Raw genomic sequence first — 19,192 nt, 5'->3', positions numbered from 1 at the left:
TATATATATATATATATATATATATATATATACATCGTCACTGCTGGGACAAAACCTCATATCTTCATTTTTGTTGTTTTACATTTTTTGACATAAAAAGTCAAGTTGTCCTTTATGTTGTGTCAAAATTCCATGATTAATGGACCACCAGAAACTGTTGATAATGTTGGAATGATGGAAAAAATAATTTCTCTATTAATTTCCATTGAAAGTTAAAAATGTTTTTCTTTGTACTGTAAAGTTACTTTTTTGGAAATACAAGCTACTGTTCCTATAGTGTTAATATACATACATGTATGTCCATATACATACATACATGTGTCCATCTTAAAGGCACAGTAAAAAAAAGCCTGTTTGATTCTAAGGGATAAACAAACATTATTATGTAAAAATAAATTATACAAAATGCTGTATGGAAAGAAGATTAATACATTAAAAATGTATGTGGCATCTTAATTAAAAAAGACTGACTGTAAATAAAATTACTATAAAAAAACAGAGCCAGAATTGATACCTGTGCAACTAGTTGAATAACTCTATGTAGTGTTCTGCACAGTGTGCCCCCCCTGCTGGCCAGAAGACTCAGATAAATTTGCATATGAGTGTCAGTTCACCTATTAAAATGACATATTTTAAGCACCAAGCCATGAGAGTAATGAATCAAAGCATAAACAATCATAGTGATGGCTTCACCTGGCTTGGTTAAGTGAAAACAGAGATTCTTTTCGACTATAACGGTATAAAATGAACAATATGAACAAAATGAAAAAAGTAATAAAATGAAACATAAAGAAATAAAAAACATATTTAGTATTCTACATCAAGTATAGTGAGAGAGAAAGAGAAAGAGAGAGAGATAGAGAGGGTGGAGAGAGTGTGTATGTGTGAACAGATGAGGAAAAGAGAGACACACAGAAGGGGCGGTTATTTCCCTCCCCCTGTTAACACATTATATTTAGAGCTCATCACCTTCGGTTTGGCTTTAAGTGCTACAAAACCTCAGGAGGAAACTTCAGATTGTAGTAGAACTACAGACTGCAATAGGAATACAGACAGTCATAGAGATACAGATTGTAAAAGAATTAAATACAGGTTGTAATAGACAATAGACACTGTTAACTAGCCCTTAGTACAAGGTTTGGTCTGTCAAAGTCTTTTCTCTAACAGAGGACTTCAGCTCCCAGGCAGACTGAGTTCTACCCACTGAGGATGAAGAGTGTGGTGCTGTTGCTGCTGGCTTTCTTCAGCTCCAGAGTGCAAGGAGAACGGATAGAGAAGATTGAGCAATGTGAAGCCCGCTGTTCTCAGGTATTTCAGTGGAAGAGCTATCACAACTTCTGCATTCAATCACCTGCAGAAGGTCATTCACTTCTGCTGATTCTATTAAAAATGTGATATAGAATGTGGAACCTGCTAGTTTAATCAAATATATTTTGCTTTAATGTATAGGAACTGATAGGAACTTAACTGTTTCCTCTGGTTAATTATCACCTTATGTGAGTGTGGGTGTTTGTTGTCATACGATTATAAGAAAACACTGTAGTAAAACCAGAGAAAACCAGGACAGGACAAACAAAACAGCCCTTCGCACACACACACACACACACACACATATATATATATATATATATATATATATATATATATATATAAGATTTAGGCTTTTATATGTTCTTATAGTTCCTTCCATATATGACATCATGGGATGTATATGTATAACTCATATGTGACTTATTCTCACATATAACTGAGATACTTATTTATAATACTTACATATAATGCATGTGAGGCATAGTATTACATATAGGTGCTTACATATGTAATATATAAAATACATGGTACATATTATTTCATATAGGAATATAAAAATCATCTCTATTTTTATATTTTTTTTTATTTTTTGACATAATTTGAACATGGTGGCTGTCCTTGACTTATGTGATAATTTCATGATGAATGGACTGATAGAAATGCTCAAAACTGTTTACAGTGAAACCTTTTTATATTAAATTACATTAAAACCATTTTTCTGTAAAGTTACTAATGTAGACATACATGTTTTCTTTGGACAGTGACGGTTTAAATAATACATACAGAAAATATTATTATTGAATGCATATATACCATTTATAACAAATGTGTGACGTATTAGGATACATAGGTACTTATGTGTACCTGTAAGTATATATGGGTGTTTACGTTCATATAACACATATGGGATACATTATTGCATATAAATGCTTACATATTTTTAATTAATATGGGACATATTATTACATATTGGTACTTATATATGTATAATGTAAATAGGACTTCTTATTATTACATGTAGGTAAGACATGTGTATAACCCTACTGTCCTGATGCTATATAAAAAAAGTGTGTGTATGTGTGTATGTGTACTGAATGTATTATCACAGAGCAGAGCTGTTACAAATGATGTAATTGCTGCTCTAATCATCCAGTCGCCTTTGTGTACACACTTCATATTTGAGCATTGATAATTAACTATGCTAAAAGTCCAAATAAAAGGAATGACGTTTAATGATTGTCATGGAAAATGACGTACACGTCACACCAGCAGTCATGCTGGCACAGTCCTGTATTCCCTCCCTCACTCTTACGTGCTATTCATGCTGTATCAGTTGACTTTGGCATGCACTTAAAATAGACTGTCACTTTGGAATTCCCTTAGAAAATCTACTATAGTAAAGCGCTTTGGGCTATTAGGTGTCACCCAAGAGGGTGTTAAATATATGGCAATGTGAATATTAGCTTTACAGAGAACTGCAATAATAATAGCTTATCACTTCCATCAATGAATGAAGTGCATCATGTTTTACGTGTGGATGGCGACATCAGTTTACCTTGAAAACAGAACTTCCTCCACTGTGGTTTGTAAATATCTTCAAAGGATACAGGCAGTAGAAGAAAAAAAGTGACTTTGCATGTTTCCTGTTCCTGTTTCATTCCTGTTTCTCAGCAGTGTACAGTAAATAAAGTCTTGCGTTCAGTCTTTTTAATTTTTCTCATTATGAGCTTTTATGATTGACAGTAGGTGAAATGTACGAACAATCTAAAGTAAATAATAAAGGAATCATCTAGCCACTTTTTCTAAATATTTTCCTCTGTTACATTATGTGGACAAAGGTCCAGTGAGGACTTCATTGATAAGAAAATGTGAACCCAGCCAAAATTACACTTGATGTGTGAATGGAACCAGGATGTTGCCCAGTGCAAAGTGCACTGGGCAAACCCCTACATGTCTCAGCTTCCTCATGCCAGGCTATTAGCCATGCAGCTCCATTGTTGAGACATCTAAATGTAATCACTGGTGTGCTACAAACCGGTCATATGCCATGTGACCTTCACGTAATGTGTGTGTATAACAGGACAAACCATGAAGTATGATGCTAAACTGTTTTCTCTTGGCATCTTTCCTTACAGGGATTGCCTTGTGAAGCCAACTACCAATGTAAGCGTTATGTGTTATTTATTTATTTGTTTATTTTTTGTATTGCTTTGTAATTTATAATCGATCAAATCTAGCAAATCAGTCAGGGTGGGTGGTCTTTCTGTTATAAACAATCCTCATAAACCTCAAAATATTTGTTTTCTTATGGGAACACTATATTTGATCGAGACACTAGCTTGGAAAGCTATGATTATTATCAATGGGTGAACCTAACCCTTATAAAGTTTATAACAGTGAGTATTGAGCCAAACAAAACGTGTATGTTATTGTTTGTCATTATTACACTAAACTTCCCAGAGTTTCCCAATTCTGTTCAGTTCAGTTCAGTTTCACCTTTGCTCTAAATATAGTTAATCAGACAAGACATATTTGGTGTCTGAAGTTACCAAGCTATGAGGCTAATAGGGATCATGAGAAATGGAAACATAGCCACCAGTTAGCATTGAGAAACTGCATACCTAATCATTACACATTTTTCTCAAATGATGTAGAGTGAAGTCATCTTAAACTAACATGTGGTGTCTGGTATCATATGATGTACTGGTCTCTATAAAAATAGACAAAAGAATGAATAAAATTCAGGCTTTAAGGCAATTTGAAACATTTCTTAATAACATGGTTGGATTCAAATGTGTGATGTTTTAGGCATGCAGCTTGCATGATGCTAAGTGCTGTGATATAGGCTTCCATTACTTGTTAGCTACATTAGCCTCGTTGATCCAGTGCTAAACTAAAGAAGCAAACTTCCGACACCAAACATATCTTGGCTTATTGACTACTTTTGGGGTAAAGGGACAAAACTGTTCCTTTAACAAATGCTTTGTTCACTGAGGACAAAATTGATTGTGGGTCAGAGAAGACTGTGCCTGATTGGTTCTGTACTTTGCAGTGTCATTTGAGAGGTGCAAGAACCTGTCAGGTGGGGTGAACAGGGATGTCTTCAGCAACACCAGCATTTCCACAGTGATGAAGTGTGAGGAGAGACAGAGGTGTTCTCTTCATCTCAGAGTCAGCACTGGTCTTCAGATGAACAGTAAGTAGGTTCACTCATTTACCTTGTAATCACACTTATTGATCATTTTATTAAAAACTTCTGCCACAGAGGTTCATTTTTAAGTTTACAGTTACTGACTGTACTGTACAGTAGCACGGACCCTCAACCCTGCCTATCAATCGCATCAATTGCATCACCACTGATCAGATATTATTAGGGTGGTGGACCATTGTAGTGACATGTAGTGGCATGGTAGAGGCATAGTAGTGTGTGTTGCACTGGTATGAGTGTATCAGGCACTGGAGGTTTGCTGGGGGTTTTCCACACGTAGGAAAATGCAGAGTGATTGCTGGTGTGTTGCTACATGGTTGCTATGATATTTCAGGTGATTGCAAGGGTGTTGCTAACAGTTTTCTATGCTATTCTGGTTGTTTAACCCCTTAAATACCAGGTATATTACACACTAAGGCTTGTTATTCAGTAACTCCAGGGATTGAGTTCATAGGCTGTTGCTAAGCAGTTGCTATGGTATCTTAGGTGTATGTAGGGTATTGCTAAGTGGTTGTTAGGTCATTGCTATGTGGTTGTAAGGGTGTTGCTAGGCAGACGCTATGGTCTGTCTGGTGGTTGCTATGTGGTTGCTATGGTAGTGGATGTGATTGCTGGAGTGTTGTTAGATGGTTACTATGGTATCTCTCATGGTTGCTAAAGGCTGCAGTGGTGTTCCGGGTGGTTGCTAGGGTATTGCTTGGTGGTTTCTATGATATCCCAAGTGGTTGCTGAGTATGTGTGTATATGTGTATGCTAATATGTATGTGAGTCTGTATGTAATGCCTATGAGTGTCAGTGTGAGAGGTGTTCATTCGTTTGTGACAGTTGAATTTTCTGAACATTCAGCCCTATAGGAGAAATATCTGAATGATCACTGTATGAAAACTGTCTGATCAGTGCAAAAAGCATTAACTCTTAGGCTCTAGGATTGGACAAGGTTTGGTGGCTCTAGCATGTGAACTGCAGGAGGAGGTGTGTTAACAAATTTCAGAGTAGAATAAAAATATTAACAAAATTATGGAGAACAGTAAATTGGCTTTGTCAAGCCAACTTAAAATAAAAAAAAAGAACCATAGTCACTAACTGTACACCACCAAGGTGTATCAACAAGTAGGACTTTCTAAACAATCTCTAAACACAAGAAAGTCAGCTGGGTTAGATGACCTCCTGTAGAATGTATCAACTGAATTAGATTTAGTGTAGTTTAACTGTTAGAGTTAGATGAACGCTGGTAATAATTAGTGTGAGATAGGTTAGAATACAACAAAACAGAAAGACTATCCAGATCTCCAGATGTACATGGTCATATAAAGGTCATCTATGTTACTGTTTATTCCCACTGCAGCACACCTCACAATCCTATTCACTCTAGTGATTCACATCACAACTCGTTACTAACTTCAGCTGTTATCCGTATGGGATTTTCATTGTTCATAGCACAGGGAAAATTCTTTGGAAGCCTCTGTTGCAGTCATTTCCCAATCCCTCTCCACAACATATGATTCTTGTTTGGTGCCACTGCTTGTTCCTGTCCATGTGGGTCAGCCAATAATGGGTTATCTGGAAGTGTGTTTGTGTGACTGACTGTTGGGGAATTTCTCTATTCCAGAGCACATCCGTGGCATCTACGTGTGCATAGTTACTGCAGGAATGATGGAACGCTGCAGAGCCGTGAGAATCTTGCGTTCAGCAAGAGAGAAATTGGTGAACCAGCAGGTATTACTATCACTCTATGTGTCAACACTGTATATTATTCTTAATCCTTAGAAGTTGAGAGTTATTTATTTAAGTCCACAATGAGTTAATAACATTTATATTCCATTTTTATTCTTTTCTGGCAGAATGGTCTGCACTTCTGAATTACATTTCTGTTTGTTTCAATGTAAAGCAATGACAAAAACAATGCAAAAGAGTTGTTTTTTCTTTCAGTACTGCACAACAGTAACTTTTTAAAATATTTAAGCTATAATACAATATCTCCTGTATTTATAAGCAAACACATGCTATCACTGGAAAGTTTAGAGTCGACACCGTCTTGTTTCAAAGAGCTATGAAATAGTTTTGCCTTATCATACTTTTGCTAATACTGGCAAAGTTTTTCTTTTGTCAAAAAAATAAAAAGCAGCAGGTTTTAAGCACTCTTACCTGTGAGTACAAGTCAAGTCACCCTATTCATTGTGTGCCTGGAGGGATAAAGACAAATTCGGAACTAGACAACTCCCTGTATTTCTTAGAAACGACTTAAAATTGTTGCTGTCTCAAATCTGTATCTTTCTTGGAACTCTGAATAAGAATGACTGCTTTTGTGTCTTTTTATGGAAGGTGAATTTTCAGGATGACTGCCTGGAAGTGCACTCAGGACAGGATGTCCATGTAACAATTAAAACCTGGCCGCACATCTGTGATGTGGCTATTTCCAGATCATACCGTGTTCCAGGTATGGGTGATATTGCCATTATAGTAGTAGTCACTGTATTGTCACAGTCACTGAATTTTAAGATTTTTTCTGTTGTTGAATAAAAGAATTCCCACAGTATACACAGGGTAGACATGTCTTCTGTGTAAGAATACTCCAAATGTTCTCATTGAAAGTTCAGAACAGTTGAAACTGTCAAACTCATCAATGTTAATCCTTTCTTTCTTCTGTCAGACTGCAGCAACAAGGATATACAAAGAAGTGTCCCTGAATGCATCAGTAAGTTTGGAGGAACAGCTGTTTTGCCCTACAATTTTGCCCTTTATTTTTAAAATAAAGGTGCCAAATGGAACCAAAAGGAGCTCTTTAGAGTAAAGCTCTAGGAGAACCACTTTCATTTCCCAAAACTCTTCAAAGGATTGTTGGTAAAAAGATGTGTGTGATTGAGGAACCTCTTTAAAGATAAAGAGTATCCACAATATGTAAAAATTTTATACCAGTTGAAGATGAGTCCTAAAACTGTACATCCAGGCCAAGAACCATTTAGACACCTTTATTTTTAAGGGGTGTAGCAGTGAAGTAACTTTGTGTTTACGCTTAAGAATGTGTCATGCAGAATGCATGAAGTCTGTTTCTTTTTTGCTCTCAGCGGGGAAGATTCAGTATGATGTAGACACTGATAGGAAGGAGCTTTCTGTGAGTGTTTCCGATATGCTGGAGGATAAAGACTACCAACTGAGGCTCTGCCACAAGGGTTTCATCTGCACAGGCACTGGAGTTCAAGCAGTGGTAAGTCATTTAATAGTCTGGCATATATACACCAAGTCAATGACATGGAATGTAACCCTAATCACCCTAATTCCACATCCTTTCAGTTAGACAGATGGCTAACTAGCTTGGCAGATATATAGAAAATATAGATAAATAGACAAAAAATGTATAAAAAGTACAGAATTTACATGACTTATAAGTGACTTAAATGACAGGGTTACCAGGTGTATGCTTGAATGTAGGGGAATTTTTCATGTGATTACAGATGCCCAGTGATTTGCTACAATCCATGCTGTTATACATCCATTTGAGCAGTCACTTGGTGCTGGCATTCTACTACATTTCCTGGAGCTTAGTCAACAAAGGAAGCAAGGGAAGGTTATTAAGGAATATAAAGACAAAGTCAATTCTGACACCCTGTCATGACCTGAATTCCACTCAACCATTCCAAACTTGGAAACTCCAAACATGCATTTGATTACGGGATCATAGACAGTATCTTGTAAACACTCTGCAAAATTTACGCAATCAAACGCATAAAGTAGGACAGAAACTCTGCCACGTGACTTCCAAACAGACAGGTCTGTCAATCATGTTTCCTTTTATAGCTGAAAAAGGAGAATCCTGTGAAGAAAGTCACCCTGAAGTATTCCCGACCTGTGCCCTGCTTGTGCATTGAGGTGAGGAAAGATTGTTCAGGAAACACAATGTGAATCTCAGGCATTTGACCCACTTATTGTGTTAATGGCAACTGAGTGGTGATTCTGTGGCATTTATAGCACTATGGTATTTTGACGTAGGGCTGGTCTATCATGACTGATGCACCTCGGGTTCGAGTCTGCCCTTTCGAAAACCGTAAGTATATGTGTTTACACCTGAAGAAGGAAGCTCTGCTCTGGTTATTGAAGAGCGGGGGCCTGAAACTTTTGATGCTTGTCAGGTGTTGAGGAGCTGTGGTCTGGGATCACCTTTGACCCTATTGAGGAGACACTATCGTGGGAAGCAACGTGCCATGTTAATGCCGTCATTAGGTTGTGCGAGCTGCAAGATGGAGACACGTGCCAAGACTTTGCAAATTCATCCCAGACGTACATGAAAGGAAAAGTAAGCTCCTTTTTGAGAAAATGAATATGCATAAACAAATAAATGGACACACCGCCCATTACTTTTGAGTTGTACCTAACCACACAACCCTCCACAGGTGACATACTCAGCGGTGGATCCTCATCCCCGGCTTTGCATGAAGGTTAATATTATCACTTCATCTTTAATGCCTTTTATCATTTCCATACCACTAAGTACAATGTTATTGTCATCATGAATATCATTGCTTTAGGCACAAGCGCTACTTTGGTCAAATGAAAATGATCCTCCCACTCATTATTTAGACAATGCGTGCTCTGATTTTTTTTTTTTTCAGTTCATCACAGAGGCTGGAGTGTGGGTTAAGTGCCCATTTTCAGAAGGGAACTTCCCAGGTAATTCAGTCTTTAACGTACTATCTTGCTCAAAGTAACTGGGTGGTCCCAACATTATGGGCTTCCAACTGAAACAAAGATTGTTATTTATTATAAAAGTTGCTAATGTTTATATGCAACATCTGTATGAAAGATCATATTATTTATACCACTTTCCAACCCTCATAATTCTTCCGGGAGGGTCCAGATTTCCATTGCCCTCAGCAGCGTCCCCCCAAGATGGAAATTCTCCTATATTTTTCTGCTTTATTTATTTTTTTCCTTTCTTGTTATCACAAACCTGCTGAATGGTTACCCAGAACAATGGTGATTTGATCAACAGAGGAAAGTCTTTAAACTTTAAACGTCAAAGCTGTATGCTTGTGACGTCTTTTCCTTTGATCTCCTGAGATCTGTGGCTTTGATCTCCTGGATGTGATCAAGTGACTGGCAACACTGTGGCCATGCCCCGTGACAACAATATCACTAGTAAACCTTTGAATCTTACTGAAGTTACTACTCAGTTACTGTACTCTCTATGTCCAAAAGTTTGTAGACACCGTTGTTTGAAATCAAAGGTATTGATAGGGAGCTTGCTCCTCTTTGCTGCAGTAACAGCTTCTATTTTTCTGGTAAGACTTTCCACTAGATGTTGGTTTGAGGATTGCTGCAAGGATTTAATTGCATTTAGCCACAAGAGCATTTGTAAGGGTCAGGTACTGATGCTGAATGATTAGTTCTGGATCACAAATGCAACTCCAACTCCTTCAACAGCCTGGAATGTGTGGTTGCTCCAAAGCAGCACTGACAATGCTTTTCTATGGAGATTATACAAGTTGTAGATTATTCAGTTGAACAGTGTCAGCAATGGGTGCAAGTTAAAAGTATACTTTTGGACATATATGGTTGGGTTGTTATTTTGTGGGTTTGAAAACTTTCTCTAGAAGTTTCAAGGTTGGCTAGTATGACAGTAACTGCAACTTGATAATAATCTGTAAACTGTTCCTGTTCCTTTTCTGTTTTCATTCCCAGTCTTGGAATGACCCCTATCTTACATTATTTGGTGTTTTCCCTGCTTAAACATGTCTTCTCTGAAGAGTTGAGTCATATACAGAGAGAGAGGAGGAAGAACATTTAATCATGCAGTGATGTAGACACTAATATTGTCTTGTACTAGTATATTTGCACTGGGCTTGAACATTATAAGGCCATTATTTTACAACTCCACAACTAGCAATTTGTTAAAAGCATGCAAAATACTTTAAGGAATGGTTCAGGGGAAGTCAAATTCAAATGATTTTTTTCCACTTTCTCCAGATCAGTCAAGATATGTTTGGTGTCCAAATTTTGCTTCTTTGATATAACACGGCAGCTGTGAGGCCTACGTTGCAAACTTGAACATTTTTAGTGTTCTCTGTCTTTTTCTAGTCTAAAATTTTAGCTGGCAATTAATTGCCAAATACATACCAATATTTTTGTTTCATTTATTGTATGTAACTATTTAAAAGCCTAAAGTGACCAAATTGGCTCAATTGTCGATACCTAGTAGCACCAACAGACACAGCTAAAGCTTAAAAAAACTTACTTTGCTTAAAAAATTACTTACTGCTGCCCTCTAAAGGTTTTATAGTACCAGTCAGAAATTGGAACTTTTGTTATTTTTTCCAAGTCCCTTGCAGAGTGTCAAAAGATGCATGATTTTCTGTTCTTTTTTATGTATGTATTTGCATCAACCCAACCAATGAAAACTCACTTAATTCACATTGTTTTCTACAGCTAAATATAGGATTGTGAAAACTAACAGTTGCAGTTGTGGGAAGTAATTGTGGTCAGTTTGAATAACTGCAATTAGCTCGCCAGTTTTTTTTAATAACTGTGACAGGCCTTCCATAAATACCTCTCTCAACACACTCAAACTGCAGCCACTGCAGCCAGGTCTTCATTAAAGTTGCACAGACTTGTTGAGGTGGTTTACAATACAGGATGACTTACTGTGAAACACATTCACAGTATGGCCAAAGTCTGGGAGCAACCACTTTAGACAGGAGTGTTGTGCCAAAACCTGACTGCCTATTGCATATATGTATGTCATGCAGGCATATCGATGCTATAGATTCCATTCATGATTCTTTAGCATGTATGGGGATGTATTTATGTAAAAGATTTGGGTGACTATTGACTTCCAGTGTTTGTTAGCAACATTAACCTTATAGCTCCAGCGCTAAACTAAAGAAACAAAATATGGACACCAAACATGTCTTGGCTGCTAGACTAAATCTGGGGTGAGTGGAAAGTTGAATAAACTGGATTTGTTGTGGAACCATTCATTTAAGCCATTGTCTGAACTCTTTGCACATTCATTGGGTCTTTCATTAATTGCTCTCTATTCTGTGTCTTTAAGCTTGGGATCTAAAAGTGAGCACACAAGTGGGTCACTCAGAGCTGCTTGTGACATCACAGGTCAAAACCAGCCTTGCTCTGAGCAAGTGTACCAAAACTGTGGCTGCTGAGTGTGAGGTCACACACACCACCTTAGTTAAAGTGGTAAGTGTAATTCAAACAGATAGAGGCCTATAGTTCCTTAACGAGCCCATATGTTCCATATTTTTCTTCTATTCTAGGTCAGCTTATGGCATTGTGGGTTAATATACCAGAAAATTCATAATGCAGTTTTACATGACCATTTTCTGACCTCTTTTTATCCCTCAAAGTTAAGCAAGCTATTTTTGTTACTGTTGCTTTAAGACTGATATGTGTAAATTACCCTTTTTTTCGGATTGGCTGCACTGTATCATGTCTCACTCAAAAAGCAGTCCAGACTAAAAAGCCAGTTAAAACTTAAAGATAAATGAATGAGTCTAAACTGATGTAGACTGAATAGGTTGATATATATATTTTTTTGTGACATCACAACTTAAAATGTGTAATTTTTGCAGCATAGTTTCCATATATAGCAAATGATGATTTTTGAACATTAGGAATGTTTATTTACTATACCTAGCTCTTATTTCAAAAAAGGCAAAGGATATTTGTTTTTCCATGACGTAGGCCCTTTAAGTAATTGCTGCTGATTATATTCAGCATTCCAGGATCACAAATGTACAAAGTACATTAGATCCATAGCTCACATCCATAAACATGACAAACAAACACACATATATAAACAAACACCCACACACACACACACACACACACACACACACACACACACACATATATATATATATATATATATGGAGAATCAAAGGTCAATTATTCACTTTTCCAAGATCAAAGTATGATAAAGATGGCACATTTCCAAGTATGCAAATGTTAATGATTATCATGAGATGTAGTGTTTCTAAATCACAGTATAGCAATAACTGTCAAAGCGTTACGAGAAAATATGGGAAAAATATTTAGAACATTTATATTTTATTGCAACTTATGAACAGGAAGCCATATTGTTAGACCAATATTGATGATAGAGTACAACATATGGATGTTTTAGTGATTAGGTTGTGGAGGAAAGAAGGTGGTGACAGTGGAATACTGAGAAGTAGAAAACTGTCAGTGAATCATGTCTGCCTGTGCTTGCCTCGGGCAATGGGAAATTGTAGTGCAGTAACAAGCAACCTTCTAGTGTATAAACTTTTATGTTGTTAGCTGGCATGGCACTAGCCATCTTGAAATTACACTGTACTCACCAGCTCTATAAGATAGCAGACAATGAGTCATGTTAGATGAATGTACAGTTTAGCAATCAAAGTGATCTTATCCCAAAACAAGCCTTTTGAACATCTTGGAAAGTGAAGCATGCAGGGTGTTTACAAGGGTATTCAAGATTTACAGGAAAACAGCGTCAGTCTTTTTTAATCTACTTTCTATCTACTGCATTATTGCCATATGGCTGATTACCTTGGACAAACATTTTGATGTATTTTCCTGTACAAAAGAACACAAAACAGGTTCTCTGGAAAGAAACTTCTATAGAAGTGAACGGGCAGAACCTGAAGCAACAGCCCATTGGTTTCTATCATAACAATGTTTTGAGTCCATGGTAAATGGGATTTTATCAATGGTAATCAACCATGTGGCAGAAGGAAATTAAGTTAAAAAAATGAGACATGGTAACCGCTTGTTCAACCCAAACTGCTATTTGCTGCTTCTACAGGAGAAATTTCAGACCGTACAGCTTGATTTGTCCACAGATCTCTGCAAATCAAATAACTGCATCAGGGTAAGCAAGATAAAATGTTGACTGATTTCACTTATCTTTCGCTTACACTTTCACAATGTTCAAAGAAAAACTTTAAAGGAATAGTCCAGTGTTTTTCATCATAATGTCTATCTGACCTATCTGCAGAGTACAGTTGATTACCAGAGGCAATAATTTCGACACATTTATCTGCACTGTAAAAGAATAGAAAACTTATTGACTTGTGGCTGAAGCAACTTCCCACTGGCTTATATTATATGTTTTATGGTCAAAAGTGTGTGGACACCTGACCGTCACACCTATATGAACTTCTTGGACATCCCCTTCCAAAACCATAGGCATTGATATGGAGTTGGCCCCCCTTTTTGGTTATAACAGCCTCCACTTCTCTGGGAAGGCTTACTACAAGATTTTGAAGTGGCCCTGTGCAGGCCACTGGGGTTCATCCACACCTCTTTACTGGAACTAAGAGGCTGAGCCTGGAAGGGGCCGAGCCCATTATCCCACCTCCACTAAACTTTACCGTTGGCACTATGCATTCCAGTTGATAGCATTCTCCTAACGTCCGCCAAGCCTAGATTAATCTATCAGACTAATAGATAATAGTGCATGAGTCATCACTCAAGGAAACACATTTCCACTGCTCCGGAGTCCAGTGGTGGCATGCTTTATACCACTGTAGCGGACACTTTCCATCAAGCATGGTGGTCTTAAGCATGTGTGCAGCTGCTTGGTCATAGAAACCCACATTATGAAACTCTTTAAGCACAGTTCTTTTGCTGATCTTGCTTCCAAAGGAAGTTTGGAAATTGGATAACCACCTGCGCGCTTCTGAGTTTGTGTAGTCTACTACTTCGTGGCTGAGCCGTTGATGCTCCTAGATGCTTCTATTTCATAATAATAGCACTTACAGTTGAACACAGCAGATCTAGCAAGGCAGAAATTTCATAAACTAAGTTGTGGCAAAGGTAGCATCCTATATCAGTGCTATATTTAAAGTCACTGGGCTCTTCAGTTTGACATCAATGGGTATGGCTGAACAGTTGAATTAGGAGGGATGTCCACACACTGTTGTAATGACTAGGCTAAATGTGCTGCAATATCGCTTCAAGTAATTCTTAATTACATCTTCTGCTCCCCCAGGCAAAGCGGGCAGATGTGAAATACGGAGTGACTACTCTCTACTGCCAGCCCCCATGCTGTAAGTTCTAATCCAGAATCTTCATGTCAGGGCTTGATTAGTAATTCCATGACTTCTAACTGTAGATGTTAAAGTTCATGTGATAACAAAATCCTTCAGAAGTGAATGGGGATGCTATTGTGCTTCAATTTACAATGCTCAAAAGCTCCTGTTACACCAAACATCTTCCGGCAAGGGTGGCTTGTGACATTTAGGACTGCTTGTGCTTGCCTTACCGAGCAGGACTCAACCTGCCTAACACCACTCATTTTGACTATAGGTGAGATCATCTAAAGGCATGTCAAAGCTTTGATGAAAGCCCAAGGCAAAAATATCTCCTACCTCGCCCTACACTTGCAAAATGAGCACACAATGACTTTGCCTTAGCCTCTGACTTCCTTCCTTCCAAAGATATATAAAAAAAACCATTAAAAAAGTTATGTGGTTGTAAGTCCATACACGTTTTCCTTGTTTCTCTGCAGCGTTCTCGGCCTCCACGTCCACAAGCAGTGAGAGTGAATGGCAGCTAACGCATGTAGTGGTGCCAGTGGTGGCCCTGACCACAGCTTTATTGGTGGTTGCTATGGTGACAGGCATTGCAATGATAGGTAAGGGGTTTTGCATGTCCATATGATCTTAAAAATGAATGCTCCTAAATGGCTCTTGGTTCGGATGTACAGCTCTAAGAAATATACTTTGATTGGTATAGAACCTTTTGGGAGTATAACAATACAATGTATTGCGTTGTTTAGTATGAGACGCTCAATTCAGTAATTCAAAATAAACAAGGAAGACAGGAAGAAAAATTTCACTCCTGGTATGCATATATTAGCTTGGAGCTAATATGTAAGCTTATGACTGGGGGCTACAGCCCCAAAACCTTTATATTAAGTGAAGGTTTTCTAAAATGTTAAAGGTTCTTCACACTTGCACATCTCCAAGTTCTGTAGGAAACCAAAGCTGGTTCTTCTTTAGCAGTGGTTCTAAAACTGGTCCTCAGGATTGAGAACCACTGTTCTGTTGCATCAGAATTGCAGCATTGAAAGCACATTTATTTTTGATACAGTGATACAGTGCAAAACCTTTTGCTAACACAGAATAACAAAAACACAGACAGTGAAAATGCAGTATGTTTGACCAACATTTCAAGCTCTTCAAAAGACCATGACTTCATGTATAGCCTGTTGGTAAAATCTGTTTTTTTTACCCTTTCATATCTAATCCCTATATCTTCTGTGATGCTAAACAGAAACTTGGTTGATAACACATATATACAGGACAGTTTTTCCATGCTTTTATAATGCCTACATATCTCTATTCTAACACAGTCATTGAAGCAGATCAACACGCAAGACAGAAATTGTTTTGAATATTACACCTTCTCATGCTTCCTTTGACATGTACTTTCAGTTTACCAGATTACAAGGATAACAAAAGCTCGGGGTATTGGTCGCTTGCCAAGACCTCACACAGGTGGGAAAAGATTTATTTTGTTATACATGTATGTATATGTATATGTCTAAGTATGTACCTGCATGTAGGTTTAGTTGTATTCAACATATTAAGGTCACTTAGAGCTTGTAAAAATTTAGCAAGGGGCCCTTTAGTACTACATCTACCTTGTTCCTACACTGCCAGGCCATTTTATCAGAAACACCTACCATATAGGTGCACATTATAGGTTTACAGTTACAATCTGTAGCCCATCTGTTGATGAAAATTTATAAGCTGCCCCTTATCCCTCCATCGAAAAGGACCTCCTTTAGGCGGTGGACTATTCTTAGCACAACAGAAACACTCATGGTAGTGGCACTGTAGTGTTGTACGCTGGAACGAGTGGATCAGGCACAGCAACATTGCTGCTGTGCTTTTTGTTTCTTTGTTTTTATTGCCAGTATTATTATTCTGAATGGTTCACTTAGCAAAAATATCAGATGACCACTAATGAAAGTCTAGAGGATGACTAACACTTACCCTACCATTCAGAAGTTGTTGCTGTTTTCCAAGTAAAACTATTAAACCAGTTTTGTTGCAGATACATGAATGAAAAAAATTGTAATATGATGCTAATATTCTATAGGTGTCAAACAATTCATAGGAAGCTGTAAAAATTAAAACCGGATCTCACCAAATAAATAGTTATTCATAGTGATTTTTTGACAAAAAGTTTCTATAAAAAAATAATTATAGTTCATTATTTAATAATATTTACTATCTTTTACCATATAATCACTTCTTGTTGTTCCCTAAATACTTTACATTATGAATAAACCATCAGTTTATATTTTAATATCTATTTAACACATTTCACTATATAAATCTTTATTGACTAACAATTATTAATATGATAAGTCAGGGGTGTACAACTCCAGTCCTGGACGGCCAATGTCCAGCACAGTTTTGAGGTTTCCCTACTTAAACACACTCTCTAAACCTTCCAATTAACAGATAAATGTAATCAAGTGTGGCTGAGCAGGTAAATCACCAAACTGTGCTGGACACCGGCCCTCCAGAGTTGTGCACCCCTGTATAAGTGATTCTAAACTTTTAGTGGTTTAGTGTGTTGTGCAAAGAAAAGCTATAGTCTCAAGATGTACTCTTACAAGGTATATCAACAAAGTAGGTGTTTCTAATGAAGTGGCCTGCACATTTATGATTGTTTACATACACACAATATCAATTACAAGCACTAACAAACAAGAACTGAAGAAATATTGTAATAATTTTGAAGACCTACAGGCCAATGAATTTGCAACTAATATAAAGTGTACTGATTTATGGTCAAGCTGTCAATCTAAAACATAACAATATGTTTTTCAGGTTCTTTCTTATCCATGACTGAAGCGCCGAACTCCAAAACTCAACTCGCGTGCAAATCCGTCTTTTTTGACATATGCAGCTCAGGAACATCTCAGTTTAAACACTGTGTGAAGTCCAATCTGCTGAACGACTCTACAAACCTCTTAGTGTAATTCTGAGATGGGATATGTTGTGTTTGTATTTTGCTTTGTTTGTCATAGATTTTGTATTTATATTTGGTAGGCCTACTGGAAATAGAAATGCACTGAATTTATTAGATTCTGATATGTTCATCATTTCCACATGAATGAAATGCATGACACTAACACAATGCCAAGAGTAAGTAAACTGAAAAAAAAAAAAAACAAGATTGTTTTAATGTTACACTCGTATGCAAAAGTTTGAACACCCCTGGTCATTACATTTCTAAGTGAAAATAAATACATGCCCTCTACAGAGAACACTTAAATATTAAAATAAAACATCTCTCAGGTTAAAAGGTGCAGCACTTGCTCTATCCTCAGCTAAAGGGTAACTTTAGTTGATTAACAACATGACATGTCGGCCTACGTGCAAGACCGGATGTCAAAAAACAATGTCAAAAGCATATAAAATAAACAGTAATTGTGCATTAAAATGTGCTGAAGTGTGTTCTCAGTAGAGAGTGCGTTCACTTATTTTCATGTAGAAAATCAACAAATCATGTCACTAGACCAGGGGTGCCAAAAACTTTAGCACATGACTTTACATATTTTATTCATGTGGAAATCATGCATTACACTTTTCAGTGTATACTTCTTAAATGTCTTTAATTGTTCTGTCAGCTACCATGCTTTGAAAGACATACATTTCTGTTTTCAATGTTGTAGTATGGAATGCATTTATTTATATAGCATGTTTATATTTGTCCAAATTTTATTATATTGTTGCATTTTTTATACCTGTTAAATATTGTCAATGTCTTTATGTGAATGTGCTATAGGTCATTTGTAAATATGCAGCACCACTGCCATTTTGTATGAGAAAGTTCTTAATAAAGACTTAATTCCACTCATCTCTTCTATTATATATATCATCAATTCTAACTCATCTCTTGCATGAACGAGTTTATCATACAATTTTGAGTAGCATATAAAAATAATAGTAACACTTTATTTAAAGGCCACCTACAGAGGTACTACATAACATGCATAAGCATTGAACAACATATTTATGACCAGCTCATGCTCGTAACAGCAAGTTGACATAAACTATTCTATGAAGTAAATGACATTGCATTGACATAAGGGACCTTAAACTAAAGTGATGGAAGGTGCTTCCATTTATAACAATATTATGAAGCATTATTCCTAAGTAATGGAACTTAAAAGGAAGGTCTAGTTTAGAAATGTGTGTTCATTTAATTCAACTTTTTGCGATTGCTGGCATAAGCTGTTCATAAATACTCACGTTGCTTTATAAATGCATTATTCAATGCTTATGCATGTGTTATGATTATTTGAACTGTCAAATAATGTGTTACTAAAATCTCCTCCTTGTTCACATGCCTATGAATTAGACATGCTTAGAGTTGTTTTACTAGTCCTATTTCCTGTAACACAACTTCAAAACAGTTTTATAGAGTAAATCTGTAAATCTAATGGTGTGTAAGCTAGTGTTACCTCAGCTGAACTCTTGGCAGATCTGAGACACCTGCTTTAATTTATGAGACTATCGCATTTCATCAACTATGAGCAATTATGGCATGTACTGCACTGTCTGCATCTACAGGCTCACGCAAGTGTTTGTTTTATTTTGTTTTGTTTCTCAGGTTGTACAGGGATGTGGCTTCCAGTATGCTGCATCTTGCACC

General features: G+C 37.0%; 1 protein-coding gene across 2 annotated transcripts; it reads left to right on the top strand.

Moving 5' to 3' along the window:
* The first annotated feature begins 952 nt into the window (after positions 1-952).
* Positions 953-17,719, top strand: LOC118812393 (putative interleukin-17 receptor E-like). 2 transcript variants are annotated; one of them, XM_036577376.1, is made up of 18 exons: positions 953-1,308; positions 3,447-3,474; positions 4,364-4,507; positions 6,129-6,235; positions 6,842-6,956; positions 7,170-7,214; positions 7,585-7,724; positions 8,315-8,386; positions 8,507-8,561; positions 8,647-8,810; positions 8,908-8,952; positions 9,127-9,184; positions 11,565-11,707; positions 13,317-13,382; positions 14,505-14,562; positions 15,024-15,149; positions 15,952-16,014; positions 17,362-17,719. In XM_036577376.1, exons 1-18 carry the CDS (start codon positions 1,210-1,212, stop codon positions 17,511-17,513), a joined length of 1,680 nt encoding a protein of 559 aa, XP_036433269.1. In that variant the 5' UTR covers positions 953-1,209; the 3' UTR covers positions 17,514-17,719. The 2 variants fall into 2 exon arrangements, with proteins under 2 accessions (XP_036433269.1, XP_036433270.1); XM_036577377.1 differs by lacking the exon at positions 13,317-13,382.
* The last annotated feature ends 1,473 nt before the right edge of the window (positions 17,720-19,192 follow it).

Source organism: Colossoma macropomum, unplaced genomic scaffold (genome assembly GCF_904425465.1).
Source record: "Colossoma macropomum unplaced genomic scaffold, Colossoma_macropomum, whole genome shotgun sequence".
Classification (NCBI taxonomy): domain Eukaryota; kingdom Metazoa; phylum Chordata; class Actinopteri; order Characiformes; family Serrasalmidae; genus Colossoma; species Colossoma macropomum.
Note: the sequence above shows the minus strand (reverse complement) of the source record. Positions and strands in the feature narration are given on the sequence as shown.